Source organism: Vicugna pacos, chromosome 35 (assembly GCF_048564905.1).
Source record: "Vicugna pacos chromosome 35, VicPac4, whole genome shotgun sequence".
Lineage (NCBI taxonomy): Eukaryota > Metazoa > Chordata > Mammalia > Artiodactyla > Camelidae > Vicugna > Vicugna pacos.
The window spans coordinates 17018616-17039100 of record NC_133021.1 but is presented as its reverse complement, the minus strand read 5'-3'; the positions used below and the strand labels follow the sequence as shown (position 1 = coordinate 17039100).

General features: G+C 41.2%; 1 protein-coding gene across 10 annotated transcripts in view; it reads left to right on the top strand.

The window, feature by feature from the left end:
* Positions 1-20485, top strand: part of ZEB1 (zinc finger E-box binding homeobox 1) — a 167393-nt gene that overhangs the window by 124631 nt on the left and 22277 nt on the right. For 5 of the 10 annotated variants that reach the window (XM_072955350.1, XM_072955344.1, XM_072955347.1 and 2 more), the window contains exon 3: positions 15337-15399. The exons of 1 other annotated variant lie outside the window; for it this stretch is intronic. Coding sequence is in view for 4 of the 9 variants with exons in the window: in XM_072955344.1 (XP_072811445.1) it covers positions 15337-15399 (63 nt within the window). In the remaining 5 variants the exon portion in view is untranslated. The remainder of the gene's footprint in view (positions 1-15336; positions 15400-20485) is intronic. 4 more of the 10 variants (XM_072955345.1, XM_072955353.1, XM_072955348.1 and 1 more) reach the window with 1 other exon arrangement.

The following is a 20485-nucleotide window of genomic DNA, read 5'->3' as shown; positions in this document are numbered from 1 at the left end:
CCTCAGTAAATTACACTTGCGAATGTCAAGATTAGTGACTTTTAATGGTTCATTCAGTTGGTTACCACTAAGCGGCCCTTAATCATGCATTCCAGTGGAAGTTTAGGTAATGGGGCTTCATATCCAGAGCCCTTCTCTCCTTGGATTGTTTTATGGCTCCTCGAGATGGTCCTTGTGGCTGAATTTGAAAAACTACTTGTCACATTGGACATGGTTGACCAAGCCAACCTGATCCTGGAGCAGAAACAGAAAACCTGAGTTATGGCGGGAGGAGCCTGCCCCTGGGCACCAGGCAGCCTCCTTGGCGGGGCGCCACCGCCGCCACAGTCACAGTCACTTCGGGGGCTGTTCTGTCCTCAGACCCGCCTCCACTGCCCCTCTTTTGTTCGTATTATTTTTGTGCATCCGGTTGGTAAACTACTGCCCAGTGTGAAAAAACAAAAACAAAAACCAGGGGGGAAAGCTACAGGAACCACATCATCTATGCCAATTAGTTACTTTAAAGGCTTTTAAGAAAAGGGGGAAACAGTAAAGAGGAAAGGCAGTCGGTGACATTTCGCTGTGCCAGAGACCAGCACGGGACGCTGGTACGCGTCTGCGGCAGAGTGCAAACGGGGGTCTGGGGACGCGGGAGAACATATGTGTTAGCGAAATGTCGATTCCGGAATAAGTACCTTTAAAAACTCTGTCCTTGTCTGTGAATGAAATCTCAAGTTAGGAGCAAGTTCTCAGAAGGATTATACAGAAGCAGCAATGTTCTAACCACAGATTAAATACAGCAGGACACGTTCCCTTCAAAAAATAAACAGCATTTCTAGATTAAGTCCTATTGTCTTAAAATACCACCCACTGCACATTTTCTTTGTTGGGAGGAGAGCGCAGCTTGGCAGAGTTCCAGCTCATCATGCCTCTCGTACAGGAGCTTCTTGTGGTTCAGGCAGAAACTCCTGCTGGTGTCAGTTAAACGTTTTTAAATAAATACGCTCCTACTTTTGAGACACCTGTTTTATAGGCTTCTCATACTTTTAGCTTTAAAAAAGGATATGAAAGTAATCTAATAGTATACAGTATTATTTAATATGTTGGCTTAACACTTTCAAATAACTGGGTTTAAAAAATGATCCCAGTGACAGTGACTTAACTATTTTTCTGACATGAGGTTCTGTAAATGGTGTAGAAATTTACATGTTTACACAAATGCCGAGTCAATGAAAATGTCTTTAAAATCAAAACAGTGAAAATCCTAATCTTACAGTCCATAGCGAAAAGGCTTTCTTGAATATGGGTTACAATGAAAGGCTAAAGTAATCCGTGCTTGGAGCACGTCAGTCACTGTGCGACTCAGCACTGAGCCAGGTGGTGCTCGTCTCTCAAGATTCAGCTTCACCGCCCCTTTGGAACCATTTTCAACCAAAGGCGGTGTGGTAGGCAGAGAAGGCTCTCTGCGCGGCTGCTGGTCCTCGCTGTGCTTTGTGCCCCTGGAGGGCCACTTCTGCATCTGTAAATGGAAAGGACCAGGCCAGGTGGCCCCTGAGGACTTTCTAGCTCTGCTTGTCAGGGGACCCAACTCCGCACTGAATGTGCAGCACTGATGTTGGAGGCGCTGTAAATGAGCCCGGGGACGGCACTGAGGGGGTGCTTTGGGCCTCCCCACTGCTGAGCCCCCTGCACGCTCTGCCCTCTTTGAAGTCCCAGCCGGACAAGCGTGCTGCCTAAGCACGGAGCGGAGGTTCTTCTGTCATCAGCCTCACATGTGTCCGAAATACTGTTTTCCAAAGTTACTTAGATTATTTCCTGTCTTCCCTACCCACTTCATGTGTTACATAATTGATTTACAGTCCAGTTAGGTTCCTCTGTTCATGTCTGTGTTTCATTTTTTCCCTGTCTGCTGAGTGGTTTAAATTATTTTGTGTGCGTGTGTGTATGGGAACCTTGTCATGGTTGTACAGGCAAACTGTAGAAAAGGTGTACCCAGAAAAGTGCCACACCCGCCTCCCTGTCCCCACTTTCCCTCTCGTTAAAAGATGTTTCTCACAGAGGTATGGGTTATTTTAAAACTATTTTATGCACATAGTGTAGACTGGAACTGAACAAATAAGGAAATACGTTAGGATAAAGGGACCCAGATTTCTCACTGTCAGAAAGAAGTTACAAACAAGGAAAAGAAAGAAGGCTCAAATAAACCCTATGGTGTTGGATTGGAATCAGAGGAGTCAGTATGAACTCATGGTTTCTAATATCTATAAAGATAGATACAAACATATACATGGGTACACAGAGGTGTTAGTGTACGTACGTGTGTTCCCTGGCTCTGTCCGCTGAGAAGGCTTGGAAGCAAAGACAAGCAGCAGCAATGAGTAAATGTAGTGCCCAGACCTGGGCTTCCGACACCGGTCCCTGGTAGAATGAATCCTGGCATAAATGACTGATCCTAGAACTGAGGGAAGGAAAAGATAAGCCTGGAACATAAGTAAGAAAGTGCTAATAAAATTTATGAAGGCACATCAGGATGCAAGAGCTAACTTGAAGATGCTCCCCATGGCCGAATCTGGAACAGTTCTAGCAGCAAAGTAAATAATGACAGTATTGGATTATAATCTATAAAATAAAATAAATATCCCTGCATCCATATTGATATAAATACTTAAATACATGGAGGAGAAGGGAAGGCTCCTCCTTACAATACAATTCCAGTTATAAATTAAGAAGTAATTAAGGAAATGGAAAATCACCATTAAGCAAACACCTTGGTAATCATTGTTGCAGGCAAGAACCATCAACGGATGCTAAAATTAGTGGGTAAAAGTAAATTAGAAAAAAGGATATTTGCATAATCTCAAAGTATTTCCCCACCAGATGATTATCAAGAAAGGCATAAAAACCTGTATGAAGAAACTTGAAAGATGCCACACCATCTCCACCGGATGATCGAGGTTAATGTCCCCAGTGATCAGAAGACACGTGACATCATGTCCACAGTGAGGTACGCTAGCAAAGGCACAGCGCTTCAGTAGGATTTTTGCTCAAAATGGATTTCTTCAATCCGATCATTAGAAACCATCAGAGAAATCAAGTGGAGGGCATCCTGCCAAGTAAGTGACCAGTACTCTTCAGAGCTGTCAATGTCAAGGTCATGAAATCAAAGACTAAAGCAGCTTGTCAAGACTGATTGGATTGTCAACCTGTGAGGAGCCTGTGGAAAGACGACAACTGAATGCACTGTGGGATCCAGAATTGATTTCTGAACCAGAAAAAAAAAGGACATTAGTGGGAAAACTGGCAAAAGTGAACTAAGATCTGTACGTTAGTTGATAGTATGGTATTAATGTTAATATAGTGGGTTCATAATATGTGGTGATTGTGTAAGACGTTCTCATTAAGGGAAGCTGGTTGAAAGGTATGCAGGAACTCAGTACTGTTTTTTCGACTTTGCCAGAAGCCTAAAATTATTTTAAATTAAAAAGTTTTTTTAATCCTGATCAAAATAAAGCAAAACCCCCTTTTTCTTGGGGTTTCATTAGTATATCTAAAAAGAAGAGTTTTCAGAAATATTTTTCTTAATAAACAATACTAGAACAAAAGGAGGAATATTGAAACATAATAATAATCCAGCTTACAAAGTGCACATGCTGTCAGGTCTCTGCTCGGTCCCCGGCCTTGCCCCTGCCTCCTCCTGGCCACCAGAGCGGTTGCCGTCCCCAGAAGACACAGGCAGGGTCTTAATGGCCCCCGTGCTCTGCTCCGCCCTGCAGGGGCCTCATTCAGAGCAGGTCTCCATGCCTGGAACTTGGGGGCAAGGACGAGTGAGGCTTATTCTGCCTTTCATCCAGGCTTCTCTATTCAGGTCTAGTTTGGGTTTTGAGAGATACCCCTCTTTTCTGAAAAACCGGAGGACTGGTAGGCTGACACAACAAATAAACGTTCAGTTGCAATTCTAACTTTCACATATCAGAAAAGAGAAATAACGCTGCATGAGCGCACCTGCGCAGACCGGGTGCTTGACGGCTCTCCCAAATGTTATTTGTGAGATTGGTGTCAGCTGCATTTTACAAATAAGGAAACTGAGCCTCAGAAAGGTTAAGTATCTTGTTAAGATGACACATTAAATATGAAAAGCCAAGATTTAAACCCAAATCTGTTTGACTGAAAAGCGTGCTATTTTCTTAAACTTGCAGATCCAACAGAAATATACATATATATACACATTGATAACAGACACTCACAACTATATATAAAATAGATAACTAAGAAGGAGCTACTGTGAAGCACAGGGAACTATATTCAACTTCTTGTTATAAGCGATAGTAGAAAAGTATCTGAAAATATGTGTGTTTCTGTATGTATAACTGAGTCACTTTGCTGTACACCTGAAACTAACATTGTAAATCAACTCCAATACAAAATAAAATTTAAAAAACCCACTTTGAACCATTTAAAACCCCAAGTGAAATTTAAATACTGTAAACACAGTATACTCTGAGCAATAAACTTATTATTCAACTTCGAAAAGAAGAAATATGTACACATATTTATGCACATGTGGACTATAACACCGTCACACGATGCACAGGCTCAGAGCAGTAGGAGGAAGTCCCTTCAGAGCACCAGCCTCCGTCCATCCAGGTCCCTTTCGTGGTGCTCCTGTAAGCGCTGAACCTTCTCAGGTGCACACTCCCCTTTCTAATTGACTTATGACCTCCAAATTTTAATTTTATTTTAAATTTCTATATTTTATGTTTTATATTTCCTTTATATATCTGTTTATATTTCTGTTTTATGTTTCTGTTTATATTTCATGTCTTATTTTTTTAAGTTTAAAGGCTCAAATTCCTGTTTTCATAGACAAGTTACATGTTCCTGATAAACTTCTTAAGAGCAGTTACCACGTCATGTGCTCCTTTGGGATCCCCCATGGCCTCCAGCAAGGCTGAGATCTAGTGATTACTAGGTGGTTCGTGGTTTTCGAATTCATAGTGTCTGACATTGACCTCTGCACAGCAGCCGCCTTCTTGGCTAGCCAGCAGAGAGCTGTTACCCTCATTCTTCTCCTTGCTCCACAATTATTTAAAGTTCTGTTGCTGCCATAACAAATTACCAGAACATTCAGTGGCTTAAACAACACAAACTTATGATTTTACAGCACGAGGTCATACGTCCATCTCAGATCTCACTGGACTGAAATCTAAGCGTTGACACAGCTGGATTTCTTTCTGGAGATTCTAGGCGCTGATCTGTTTCCTTGCTCATTTGGGAGTTGGCAAAATCAGTTGTTTTTGGCTGTAGGACCCAGGCCCTCACGGGACAGTTCCATCACCCAGGACTCCTCCCAGTACCCCTTTTAGGAATACCTCCCTCCTGCCACCAATACTGGCAACCATGACCTCTTCTCTGTCACTGTGGTTTTGTTTGAGAGTCACGTGGATTGACTCACGCTGTCGCAGGTACCAGTACCTCGCTCTTTACAATGCGTTGTCGTCCGTTGTGTGGACATGCTGTTCGCCTGCTGGAGGACTCTGGGTTGTTTCCAGTTTGTGGAGATTATCAGTAAAGCTGCTGTAAACATTAGAGTACCTTTGCGTTTGTGAACAGTGTCCAGTTCTCTCGGGTAACTAGAGTGGTATTGTTGAGTAATACGCCAAGTGTATGTTTAATGTTTTAAGAAAATGCCACACTGTCTTCCAGAGTGGCTGTAGCATCCCGCCAGTCAAGCTCAAAAGGGCCGGTTTCTCCACACCCTCACCACAGTTTGATTTTATCGGTTACTTTTTAGTTGAGCCATTCATTCGGTGTGTGATTGTAGGAGGCGTCATTTTCGTGTGCTTTTCCTATGGCTGGTGAAGCTGAACACCTTTTCATGTGCTCGTTGCCACCTGGATACCCTCTCCAGGGAAGTGTCTGCTCTCGCCTTCTGTGCATTTTATAAACAGTCTTCTGTCGCAGTGAGTTTTGAGTGTTCCTGTAGTTGTAGTAAGTGTTTTCTCCCAGCCTGTAGCTCGTCGGTTCATTCAGCCTCTCACCCAGTGAGAGGTTCCGATTTCACTCAGGCTTTTCCTTTCGTGGGTCATGTTTTTGGTGTCCTGTCCAAGAACTCGCTGCTTAACCCCAGATCGCAGGAATTTTCTCCTTTGTGTCCTTCACTTTTTCATCAGATCTGTGATGCATTTCAGTTAATTTTTTATAAGATACAAGGTTGGGGGAGGTTCGTTTTTTTGGATATGGATGTCCATTTTTTCCGATACTGTTTTTTGAAAATTCCATCCTTTCTCTACTGAATCACATTTGCACTTTTGTCAGAACTCAGCGTCCATGCGGCGGGGTCTGTTTCTGGACTCTGTTCTGCTGATCTGTGTCTAACCCTCTGCCAGCTGACCTCTGGATGCCACATCATCTTGAGTCCTATAACTTTATCCTGGGTCTTAAAATTAGGCACTGCTATTCCTCCACCTTTAACTTTCTTTTTAAAAATTGTTTTGACTATTACAGTTCTTTGCCTTTCCATGTAATTTTAGAATAATCTTACCTATATAAAGAAATCCTGCTTGCATGTTTAAATTGTGTTAAATCTACAGATCAATTTGGGGAGAACTAACGCCTTTATTCTGTTGAGGCGTCCTCATCTTTACTTTTGTCCAGCTTTATTGAGATCTAGTTGCTGTATAACACTGTTTAAGATGTACAGTATGATTTGATACATGTTTATATTATGAAATGATTACCGTAATAAGGTTAATTTAACACGTCTGTTAATTATCTCACATGGTTACCCTTAGTGGATGTGGTGAGAACATTTAAGATCTCCTCCCTCAGGACTTTCCATCTCTAATACAGTATTGTTAACTACATTCATCACGCCGTACATTACGTTCCCAGAACTTAGGCATCTTATACCTGGGAGCTTGTACCCTTTGACCACCTTCACCCATTTCCCCAGCCCCTGGCAACCACCAGTCTACATTCTGTTTCTGTCAGTTAAGTTCTGTAAGATTCTGCACGTAAGTGAGATCATGCAGTATTTGTCCTTCTCTGTCTGACTTATTTCAGTTAGCACAATGCCCTCAGGTTTCATCCATGTTGGTGCAGATGGCAAGATGTGTTTCTTTTTTGTAGCTGAACAGCATTTCATCGTGTGTGTGTGCGTGTGTATGCATACCACATTTTTGTTATTCATCCATTGACGTCTACTTTGTTTGCATGTCTTGGCTATTGTAAATAATGCTTCAGTGAACATGGGAGTGCAAGTATTTCTTGAGATGGTAACTTCTTTTCCTTCAGATAAATACACAGAAGTAGATTCCTGGATCATATAGTAGTTCTAGTTTTAGTTTTTATTTTTTTAAGGAACCTCTGTAATGTTTTCCATAGTGGCTGCACCACTTTACATTCCCAGCAGTGCACGAGGGCTCCCTTTTCTCCACATCTTCACCCAGTTGTTAGCACTTGTCTTTTTGAGGACAGCCCAACAGGTGTGAGCTGGTATCTCATTGTGGTTTTGATTTGCATTTCCCTGAAGATAAGTGAGATTGAACACCTTTTCATAGACCTGCTGGCCGTTTGTATCTCTTATTTGAAAAAAATGTCTATTCAGGTCCTTTGCCCAGTTTTAAATCAGATTATTTGTATTTTCTGCTATCAAGTTGTGTAAGTTGCTTGTATATTTTGAATATTAACCCCTTCTCAGATATGTTTTCTCCCATCCCACAGGCTGCCTTTTCCTTTTGTTGATCATTTGTTTTGCTTTGCGGAGCTTTCCAGCTTGACGTATTCCTTCCTGCTCTTCTCTTTATACGTTGATGCTTGTGCTTCAGTGTCAGCACAATGATTTTAGAAAATCATTCCCAAGACCAAAGTCAAGGAGTTTTTCTCCTAGGTTTTCTTCAAAAGTTTTATGGATTTATGTCTCACATTCCAGTTTTTAATATCTTTCAAGTTAATTTTTGAGAACGATATAAGAAAGGAGTCCACTTTCATTCTTTTGCATGTGATTATCCAGTTTTCCCAACACCATTTATTGACGAGACTATCTCTTGCCTGTTGAGCATTCTTGGCTCCCTTGTGACGTATTAGTTGACTGTATACACATGGGTTTATTCCTGCACTCTTAATTCTTTTCCATTAGTCTTTGTATCTTTTTCTATGCCAGTACCATACTGTTTTTATTGCTGTAGTTTTGTAGTATAGTTTGCAATCAGGAAGTGTGATGCCTCTAGCCTTGTTTTTATTTCTCAAGATTGTTTTGGCTATTCAGAGTCTTTTGTGATTCCATAGAATTTGGGGGATTTTTTTTCTATTTCTGTAAAAAAAAATGCCATTGGAATTTTGAGTGGCATTGCATTGAATCAACAGATAGTTCTGGGTAGTATGGACATTTTAATAATACTAATTATACCAGTTGATGAACACAACACATCTTTCCATTTATTTGTGTCTTCTTCAGTTTCTTTCATTATTGTTTTACAGTTTTTAGTGTACAGATCTTTTACCTCCTTGGTTAAATTTATTCCCAGTATTTTATTATTTTTGATGCTATTGTAAATGAGATTGTTGTCTTTATTTCTCTTTGAAGTAGTTCATTTTTAGTGTATAGAAATGTAACTGATTTTGTATGTCAGTTTTTTTTATCTTGCATAGGTCTTCTCTGAGTTCTTGCATCAGTGTTTCATAGTTTCAAAATACAGGTCATTAACATGGTTTGAGAGACTTACACATGTGTCTTTCACTTTTGAAGGAAGATGCTATTGTGAATGTTTTGCTTTTAATTAAATTTCCATTTGTTCATCGCTGTTGTGTACCAAGTGATATGACTTATTCTTGTATTTGACCTTGTAACCTGCATATTTGGTAGTTCTAGAAATTCTTCGTAGATTCCTTGCGATTTTTATGTAGACAATCTTCTCTTCAAATTGGGGCAGTCTTATTTCTTCCTTTCTAATCTATATACCTTTTATTTCTTTCTATTAACTTGTAAAAGATGTCAGGAGTGGTGACAGTGGACATTCTCCTTTCCCACCTTGGAGGGAAGTATTGCGTCTTTTACCTTCAAGTGTAATGTTAACTGCAGGTTTGTCATAGATGCTCTTTATCAAACTGAGTACATTTCTCTTCATAATTTGGTGAGTTTTCATCATGAATAGATGTCAGATTTTTTCAAATCCTTTTTCTGCATCAGTTGATACGATCATGTGGTTTTGCTTCTTTCGCCTGTTGACACAGTGGAACACATTAACGGACTTTCAAATATTGAACCAGCCTTGGATTCCCTGGAAAGCCCCCATTAGTCATTGTGTTTTCATGTATTGCTGAGTTTGACTTGGTGATTTTTGGATGAAGACTTTTGTGCCAATGTTCATGAGAGATATTGGCCTATAATTTTCTTTTGTGTGTGTGTGTGTGTGTGTGTGTGTTACTGTTTCATGGTTTTGGTATTGGGGTGATGCGGACCTCATAAAATTAATTGGAAAGCATTCCTTCTCTTGTTTTCTTGAAAATATTATTTAAATTTACTGCTTTTTATTAAATGCCTGTTAAAATTTGTGAGTGAAACCATCTGGGCCTGGAATTTTGTTTTGTTTCGGGGAAAGTGTTAAACTACAGATTTAATTTTTAAAACAGTGAAAGGAATATTCAGGTTAACCATTTCATCTTGGATGACTTGTAGTAGTTTCTAGTTTTTGAGGAAATGGTCCATTTCAAACTTTTCAGATTTTTGTGTGTTAGAGATATTCCCCTCACAGGACTGCTTTAAGGAAAACAGTGCGCAGCTCCATGGCACTTACGCTGTGCTGGCACAGAACTAGGCATCTGCTGTGTTGATTTAATCTTCACAGCTACCCAAGAGATTCTGTGATTTTTTTTAACATTCTTTAATTGAAGTATAGTTAATTTATAATGTATTAGTTTCTGAGGTATAACATAGTGATTGTTTTATATACACACACACACACACACACACATTCTTTTTCATTGTGGGTTATTGCAAGATACTGAATGTAGTTCCCTGTGCCCTACAGTAGGACCTTGTTGTTTGTCTCTTTTATGGATAGTAGTTTGTATCTGCTAATCCCAAACTCCTAATTTATCCCTCTTCCACTTTCCCCTTTGGTGACCATAGTTTGTTTTCTATGTCTGAATTTCTTTCTGTTTTGTCAATAAGTTCATTTGTATCATATTTTAGGTTCCACATATAAATGCTGTCACACGGTATTTCTTTGTCTGACTTATTTCACTTAGTATGATAATCTCCAGGTCCATTCATGTTGCACAGATGGCATTATTTCATGGAATCCTTGATTTCTAATGACAAATTTTTTGTCTTTTAAATCATTCTTTCTTTATAGTTATGTATCATTTTCTCTGGGTCCTTTCAGGTGTTTTTTTAATTTTAGTTTTCAGAGTTTGATGGTCTGGATCTGGATGTTGGGGGCTTTACCCTGCTTGAGATTCAGTTAACCTCTTAAATCTGTTGCGTCTTTTGTTAAAATTTGGGGAGTTTTTAGGCATTACAGTGACATGAAAGAAATTTTACAATTATCCCACACATCTCGAGACTCTATTTTTCAGTCACTTTTCTCTCTGTTGTTCAGATTGGGTACTTTCCCTTGATCTGTCATCAAGTTCACTTATCTTTCTTCTTTCACCTCCATTTTGTTATTGAGGCCATTCAGTGAGTTTAAAAAAAAATTGTTACTATACTTTTAGTTCTTAAGTTTCCTTTTGGTTCTTACTTGTACCTTCTATTTGCTGACGCGAGCTTGCTGAGACCGTCGATCTTTCCACATTTTCCAAGAGTGCTCGCCCTTACTTCTTGGAGCACTTCTGCAGCAGCTGGCTTACAGTCTTTGTCCTGTGATTTCACCATCTGTGTCTTCTCTGTGTTGCCATCTTTTGATCATCTTTTCCCATCACTGTTGAGATTTTCCTGGTTCTTCATATGCCAAGTAATTTTGGATTGCATCCTAGACATTTTGAGTATTATCTTATGAGACTCTTGGTCTATTTAAATCCTGTAGAGAATTTTGGTCTTTTTGGTTCAGCAGGCAATTTATAGAATGTGTCATGCTGTAGGTTCCAACCAACTTGCTGTGGGTTAAGTTTCCAATGTCAGCTTAGGTTTCAAAGCCTTTTCAGTGCTGTCCAGCCCTGTGCCCCACAGTGTCCAGTCTGGGACGTGAGCAGCAGTCAGATCCGCACCTGAGAAGCCAGGGTGAGCCCAGGGGCTGACAGTCAACTCTGCGGGGTTGCTTCCCTGCACACCTCCCTCCCCAGGCCTTTGTCTGTGCCTCCAGCTCCTTGAGACGCCCCTCTCCAGTCCTCTCTCCCCAGTCCCAGGGCTTCCTTCCCGTACTTCCTGCAACTCCGACGACAAGGAGGAGCACCGTGGGAAGCCGGGGAGAAGGCCCTCAGGAAGTCTGTACCCTCTTCCCACCTCCCTCCTCCGGCGGGAGAAGACTGCCCCTCCCTTGGAGTTTTGTGAGCCTTTAGGCCCCTGCTGTCACCATGGCCTCAAACATCAGCTGGGGATGACCTAGGGGCTGGGACACAAGACGAAAGAGGGAAAAAAAACGTATGTTTCTCCCTTCTTCGAGCCCTTTCTGGCCCCTTGCTCGTAAACTCGAGGGCTCTTCCTGATGTGTTCTCTTCCACCCCGGTGTCCTCTTGCATTTCAGGCTCCTTGAATCCAGGCCAGCACCGGGGGGAGTCATGTCCAGCTACATGGTCCTGTCCCCTTCCCCTGCCCGCCTGCTGTGGTTTGCCTTCCAGGAACTTCGCACGGCTCCTCTGTGCTGCTCCCAGGCTGCTGAGCTGCAGCCAGTAGGACACAGGCTGGTTTGTCTGCGTCTTAACCCAAGTTGACCTCAGGTGTTTGTTGTTTTAACCTTTGTCTAAGTTAACAGGTATTCATGGAGGTTGTGAATTACATTTTACCATGACTTTGATGGACAGTTATACCAAAAATATGTTAAATACATGTGTAGTAACTGAAAGATATAGGAAGGAAAAATTAAGCTGTCTGGAAACATCCTGAAAAGGTTCACAGTGAAACAAGCCTTGTAGCCCTAATTGAAGTTTGACCACTTTGTTTGAATTCAGGGCTCTGTCGGCGATTGCTTCATGAAGAGCATTCCTGCAGCAGGGACAGTCGGGCGAAGAGGGCAGAGAGCAGGGTTGGGGAGACTTTCAAAATGAGGGAGATGTGAGCTGATCACTGCAGAACCGGGTCAGTAGAAGTTACTCAGACGAATGGGTAACAGGTGTAAACGTGCATGCTGTGTGGACATGCGTCAGAGCGGAAGAGACAGAAGCAGGAAGGGAAAATCTGAGTCAGTGAGCCACTTACTGCACCTTGTCAGTGATGGCTGGAAATAGGCCCACAGGAACATGCGAAATGCTTAGAAACACGTTAGTATGGACTTCAGAAATGCAAGGTTTAGAATTTAGAACTTGTTAAATAATCAGTCTTGTGCTTTGAAGTATTCTGTTTTGCCATTCATAGTAAGCTTCTGGACTTGTTTAATTAGTTGCATTTGTAACCCTTGTTTTTACTTAATAGGAATTTCATCTTATGGTAAAATGAACAAGTGCTTTCTCTTTTGATCTAAATGTGTGACATTTGCCTTTGACTTATTTTTAATTAAATGTTTAATTTTGAGATAATTATAGATTCACAAGCAATTCATAAGTAGTTTTTAGATTTGCAGACAGTACAGAGAACCTGCCTACCTTTTACCCAGCTTCCCCTGGTGGTGACAGCCTGGAAAGCTGTGGTGCAACCTCACAGCCGGGGCGTCAGTGTTGCTGCAGGCGAGACGCAGAGCATCCGTCAGCACAGGGCTTCCCGCCTGCCCGTGAACAGCCGCCCCACCCTTGACCCCTGGCAGCCCCTAATCTGCTCTCCATTTTTATAATTTTGTCATTTCACTAATGTTACATAAGTGGAATCATACAATGTGTAACCTTTTGTATTGGCTTTTTTTACTCATAATTTCTTGGACATTCATCAAAGTTGTCGCACGTATCAGTAGTTTGTTCCTTTTTATTACTAATTAGTATTTTATGACTTAGTTTCTAGCTATATTTTGCCATTATTTGGAAAGCCGAAGTCTTGTTGCTCAGGAGTTTTTCTCGTGTGTGTATTTGCTTTGGGATTTAGACTGAGAGCGGAGCCTTGGGGCACCCTAGTCTTCCTGTAGTCGGCCCTGAAGGCTGATGAGAGAGAGAATCTTCTGGACTCGGAGACTCAGCTCCCTTACTCCTCCTGTGTCTCATGTATAGCTAGAAGTGAGGTCGGAACAGACGCAGGGGAGTGCTGCTGGACAGACAAGTGGAGCGCTGCTGGACAGACACGTGGAGCAGCCCCGTCCGGGACACTGCCACACAGGGTGCTGGGTGACCAGGGAGCCGCCTGTGCCGGCAGCATCCCGCTCGCCTCCCAGCCCAGCCCCAGGGCCCTTGCTCGCTCATCTGGGGCATTAGTGAGGCTGTAGCTATAGGGCCAGAATCCCAGCCCCTAGCACGAGGGGGCAGATGGAGAGTTCCCGCCTCTCAGTTGAGTGAGATAAGTGTGGGACCAGATTCTAAAGCATGGTAAATGCTCACCTGCTGAGTCCAGGTCTCATTCCAAGCAGAAATGAAGGGATGAAGAAGTGAATACATAATTGCATCACATACAGTGTTTAAATTAGCCATAATAATACTTGTAAGCAGTAAAATTAGTAAGATCCAAAATACCATTTTAAACTTTCATATGAGTGCTGTCTCCACATTGGCAAGTCAGAACTCCGGCTCTTTGGATTTTCATTTGAGGAAAACTAGAGAACACAGATCTGCAGTAATAATAACTGTATGACCGTCATGCAGTTACCCACGTGGCACGCTGTGTATTATTTTAGTGTAAGTAGATGCTCTGGAGGAAGAGGGAAAAAAAGGATGTTAGAGACTTGCAGACACTTAGCCAGGGCTGGCGTTTATCCTGCAGTACGGTTAACGCTTGACCAGGGGCTGCTGAACTGTCCTCGTGCCGATGGCAAATGTAACGTGGGGAATCTTCAGCAGAAGTCAGTCACTTCATTATCTCCCTTAGATAGTGTTCTCATGCTGATCTAAAGAGGTTTGTGCATATTTTAACTATTTTTCACATAATGATCGTCTTTAAGGAGTAATATAAAAGTTAATGAGTAAAGAATATCCACCGAATAAATCTACCCAGTAATCACAGGCACTTAAAGAAATATGTGCTTTAATGTGAGCACAGATTTTACTTGATTAGTGCTCTGTTTCTCAATTCAATTATCAAATTTAGGGCAAATCTAAGTCAAGATTTTTGACTGACATATTCAATAGGATTTGATTGGGGTGCAGATAATGACCCAGTGTTTTAGTATGACTGTAAGTGTTCTGATCATAGTTATGGTATAGACTCTGAAAGTGGTTTTTAACTTCTTATCTTTCATATGTAGATAGTTTCTTAATAAGCTATTATAATAAATAAAATGTACCTAAATATATAAAGCATACTTCCTGCTTGCCTAAACACTGCACGTGGACTCTGACCTCTTGTGTACACACACCACAGTCAGCTCACTACAGACAGGTAGGCAGCAGAGATGGACAATGGACACCCAGAAATGTTCATTATTGTCACTTACTGTGACCACTTACTACTGCTAATCAGTGGTTAGAGTAAGAAAAGAATGAAAGAGAAAGGTGGGTGCTCCGGGCGACTGGGCTTGGGGTCCAGCTTGCACTCTGTGTCCGGGGCTCTGTCTGGCTCTCCGCGCCGGGGTGCAGGGGGCGGTGGGTTTTAGAGCTGTTTGGACCTGCATTCAGGTGCCACTCCCACCACCCAGTAGCTCTGTGTCCTTGGGCAAGTTGCCTAACCTCTTTGAGCCTCATGTTTTGATGGTTAAAAAAAAAAAAGATTTATAGAACAGGTAGTCATGCAGGTTAAAGGAAGTAAGTTTATGAAGCATCCGGCACAGTGCCTAGCACACAGAAATCTGTGCTTTGGGGGAGAAATGTAAAAAGGACTCCTACTGTCCGTAAGTAGGGCTCTCCTAGAAAAATGGGAGAGTCCTTGTGTGCTTATCATTCTAACATACATATAATCCCAGAATTAGATGTAAACCTTCACTTGTTTTGCTTCTCTAAAATATCTTTATGAGTTTTGTAAAATTACCTGCTAAATTTCTCTAAAAAGCTTTACCTTACTAGGACACATTACTGTACTTATAAAAGGGGGAAAAATCCAAAGCAAATATAATCTGAAAGTTTCCAGATTTCTAGAAGTTAAAATGTTGGTGACAGGTGGATCTGTTTTAAGCCTGCGTTCTTTGATTCCAGCAGGAAAGGAAGGACAAGAAACCCTGGGGCCTGAAGCTCGGGCAGATGAAGTGGGACACACAGGTACTCTCTCTCGTGTCTTTGCACAAGGGCCTTGTGTTGCTGGTGTTCGCATTTGCAAGTCCTGAATTCAGTCTATTCCCTCCTCTTCTATCTTGCCCTCCTTAAATGTTTAAGTATCTAGGCATACGGTACACTATATGAAAACTTAGATGTTTATATTCTTTAAATACAGTGTGAGATTACAGATGCATGTAATACGGTAGATTTTCCATCCATCAGGATGACAAGTATAATCTACAGATAATCCCCAAAATAAGTGTTTAAATGATCATTTAAACTTCCATCAAAATTTTTTTACCATAGATATAGAAATACAGATCTAAATATTTTGAGTTTCGTTATTAGTTACCAGGATCTACATCGAATTGCCCACAAGACAGAAAGCAGAAGAGAGAAGAGTAAGCAAATGCCCTGGGTTATCTGTAAACCAGGGGACGGTCCTGAATGGGGGTGGGCTGCGCGAATGAGTCGCAGCAAACAAGAGAATAAAAATGTTTTCTTGTAATTCTGTGATTGAAAAAGGCCAAAATGAAGTTGAATTATAGTAAACAAGGAAATCTGCTTCTAGGTGACTAAAAGTACATACTCCCTGAGACTTAAGGCTTTTCCTCTAAGTGGATTCAGATCAGATTTAAGAAGCAAAAGAGTGAAGTGCAAAACCTAAACCTGTGTCTTGCCTGTGGTGGTGCCAGACACTTCCTCTTGTGTCTCGTGAGTCAGCCAGAGCTCATAAATGTAAACTTCAAAAGTAAATGCCAAATTAGTAAAACATTTCCTCAAAATACTGTACTTAAAAGTATCAGATTTTGTATATTCAGTCATAGATTAGATATTTCTGTCATATAGTTTTAGTTAAATTTTCTGTTTTTCTTCTCTTCTTTAGTGTAACATTTTCTTCACAGTACATTTTAGGAATATTCCACAGAACCTTATAAATTATATTCTGTTGTTGTGAGATGAGTACGTTTCATAGTAATGTGTCAAAAGTAGATTTTCACCTGTAATACAGGCATCAGCGCTCCCGTGCTTGTCAGTCAGTTCTACAAAACAAAGGGTGACTAGAGGTACAGTCCCGATGAACTGAGTAATAACAGAATATGTGATCATGTACAGGGCCTGCAGCCTAAGATTCTGTGTTCTGCCTTCAACCTGGTTGTGTTGAGCTTGCGTGAATAATGTGTTCATGTATGCTTGTCAGCAAATATTTGCCTGCCTAACTGACACAGTCTATAAAATATTTAAACTGGATATTTGTTATTAGCAAAACAGTATGAATGAACACCAAGGAATGCTGTTTTATTACTCTCGTATTTAATGTTAAAATTTGATGACACATTACCAGAGTTACAGAAGATCGTTTTGCCCTTTTAGGCAACATACCATCAAAAAAGCCATTCCCAGTTCCACGTTAACAGTGTTTTTACCTCGCAGTTTGCTCTTCACCACGAAAATGAATGAATTCTTTCAGTTTCGAGCGCTGAGTAAGACATAATTTCCACCCCCTCCGCCCCGGCAGGGTCACAGCTGGAAGGGAGAGTAACTTGGTATCAGCCAGAATCAACCCTGACTCGAGGGTCCCCACCCACAGGAAGGTGGTCCCTCTGCGCCGTCTCCCTGGAACTTGGGGAGAGAGGGCCAAGCAGACGTTGAATAAAGCCCTGATCAGCACAGGTTCCAGCAGAGGAGGACAGAATCAGACGTCTGCGCCTTCCAAGCAGCTACACTGTTAAATTATGCTTAGCTTTTGCTATTGTCACTTCCTTGACGTCTCAGGAGTAATGTGCTGATGGTAACAGAACTGTGGGACAGAGGCCACCATCAGCAGCTCAGGACTTTGCCAGGGCCTTTCTGTAGCTGACTTCCTCCCGCAGCTTGTGACCTGAGGAGCACTGTCGTCATGGCTTAGTATTCAGAGAGTGGAAGATTGTCCCCAGATGTCCTTTGTTCCTCTGAGGACCCCTTGTTCATATGGCTAATCCTTGTACAGAGTTTCAAAACCGGGGGAGAAAGGCAGGGAGAAGGCTCAGGCCACTTTACTCTGATGGAGGTGAGACACTGACAGCTAGATAAAAATCCTAGTCTTTATATTAAACGTTTGTCTCTCTGAGCTTGCTTCCTCTAATTTGTGATAAAAACCCTCTAATTCTACACTTGGATAAATTACTATAGTCCTGTGATTCTATGCTTGGACAGTTATCTCTGAGTGGCACATCTGAAAGAAAACCAGGTTTTCACTATATGCTTCTGTGTATTTGCTCACTTCCCTCGTATTTAAACACCGAAGTTTAGGAATTTTGATCAGGAATTTTGTTTTATAGTTGACCTTTTCACAGAGCGCACTTCCCACGCTTTAACTTTTATGGGCCCAACTGCAGGCTTTCCCATCTTAGCTTGAGATTGGCCTGGTAAATGCAGGTTCGTGGAGGCAGTGTGCTTTAGTTGGAAAGAGCGCAGAGTTTGCTACCGAACATTAATGCTGAATCGTCTGCTCGAGTCATTGTTCACCTTGTAGGGCTGCTTTGAGGGAACTAGGTCACAATTACGTGGCACTCAGCATGCGCGGGTCCGGGGCTAAGCGCACGCACGCCGTGTTCATTCACGTAACCCTTACAGCCCCTGAGAGGTCCTGTACTGTCCGGCAGGTTTTATATCGCACACTGATTGTGTGTTGCCTCACAAGTTTCTGATGGACATACACAGTGTTTCATGTCAAGTGTAAGCCCAGCGGACCCGTGAAAGGTGCAGGCCCGCTTACACGCGGACGCTGCCCGCGGCGACACTGCAGCGCATGCCGTCGGCGGCTGGCTGAGCCCCAGGGCGCGGGGCCGCGGGGCACGGGGCCACCGGCCTGCGGGCTCCGCCCGGCTTTCACTGCGCAGGGGGTCGGCGCCCCTCCCCCATGCGTTGTTCAAGGGTCAGCTGTAGCGACGGCCTAATTTCTGGGATATTAAAAATGACATTTTTAACATCCCTCTTACATTTGAAATCCATACCAGTTTAATACCAATTCATTTTTAAAATATGACTAAGCTCTTCTTTAAGAGTCAGAAATGGTACATCGTACTGTCTACTCCATGAACTCATTTCTCCATTCTGCATAGCACATAGAATTTGATGCTAACAAAGTGTGTATTTCCCTGCGTGAAGGTATTTTTGATCAACTATCATTTCTTTGCAAGAAAAACGTATATAAATTGTAATTTGTTTCTCTTTAGTTTCCAGGGACCATATGGCTTTTAAGATTAAGAAAAAATTATGGATTGATTTATTCTATAATTATTAATAATACACAATTGATCACAATAGACAAATTTTAATAAATACAGTTGACCCTTGAACCACACAGGGGTTGGGGCCCCGACTCTCTACACAGTCAGAATCCTCTTACAACTTACAGTCAGCCCCCGGGATACACAGCTCCTCTGTATACGAGCCTCCCCGTCCAGCCACGGACCAGCCGTGGACCGTGTGGTGCTACAGTATTACTATAGAAAAAACCCTCGTGTAAGTGGACCCTTCAGTTCAAACCTGTGTTGTTCAAGGGTCAACTAAATCTTAAAGAAAAATGTTACTGGACATGAGATCAAAGTAGCTGAAGTATTCCTCAGTTAGCTCATATATCAACAGTTTAATGTAACTTATTCCAGAAGAAAAAGTGTTCCGCATTAATTCTGTTTCTGTTTTTTGTTTAGCTCTGAGATAACCTTTTTCTCATAAATAAGATGAAATACATTTTTCTTATAGATGATTTATTCAGTACTTTACTTATCTTCAGAATTATATTCAAAGAGTTAATGGTTTTCTAATAAGATTATTTTTAATGTCTTGTCAGCTGACACTTCTATTAAATTCTCTTTCATTTTTGCTGAAAGCAAAAATCCAGAGCCACCTAATTTGCTCAAGGATTTGTTTCCCAGTCACCAGAACCATTCACTCCCTCAGTTCCTGGGACATACCAGAAAGTTTTACTGATACCTCCTTAGCAAAGGACCAAGGACGCCTGTTTTGGCTCTTTCCCCCTCATTTAGAGGCACCTTGTCTAACAAGGTCAGAACTGGTTGGGAATATTGAAATCTTGCTAATTTCAGTACCTTTTGTCAGTACACTTTTTATAAAAATTCTTTTATCTTAACATGTGAACTAACTATATTTTGATCAACACTTTAGAGCAATAAACTTAGTTCATTCAGTTTCTGGAAAATTTGCACCCAAGAACCTTACAAACCAAACCAGTTGTCACTATTGTACCAATCAGCCAAATCAGACTTTCTGTCAGAAAAAAAGTGTGTCTCCATCTTTCTAATTCAAGTAAATGTGTTGATACAGATTTTGAGGAATTTTATAAAAAGTTTTTCTATGAGGAATATATAAATTATAAATAATGAGGAATATATGAAGTATAAATACACTTTTAAATAGATTATTCAATATGAGATTAAGATTATTTAGATCTAATTTTTTTAAGTTATAAAAATCTGTCTCCAGATGAGTACCTTTACTTATTGAATATGCAAGATTCGTGTATGAAATACAGACTATGTATATAATTCTGAAAAATGTATACTATTTAAAACCTCAATACTCCACCACCTAGTTTCATATATATATAAAACTATATATATGTAACTATATATATAATTACTAGGCTATAGAAAATATAAACATTTTAAAAGTGGAGACTTTAGTTGAAATAAATATTTTGTAACATAATATGATAAAAAATATTTTTGAGTGTCTTGTCAAATCTGCATAGAAGCGATTAAGAAATGACATAAAATGTAAATTTCATTCGTGAGTTTAATCTAGTTTAGCCTGAATATTTGAAGTTGCTGTGAGCAGACTCAGTGACACAGACCTGGACTGTCTCAGCCATTCAGAAACGCTGACTGTTGGAGCTCACGACAGATCCTAGAAGGGAGTTTTGAGAGACTGATTTGCTCTCACCAGGCTCCTGAAGAGCAGTGACATTTTTTAATAATAATTCGGGAGTGAATCAGGCGAGGTCATTGAAGGAAAATGACCTCAGTCCCTCAGGCCACAGCATACCGCTGACTTCACAGTGTGTCAGGAGGGCAGAGCATCCCCA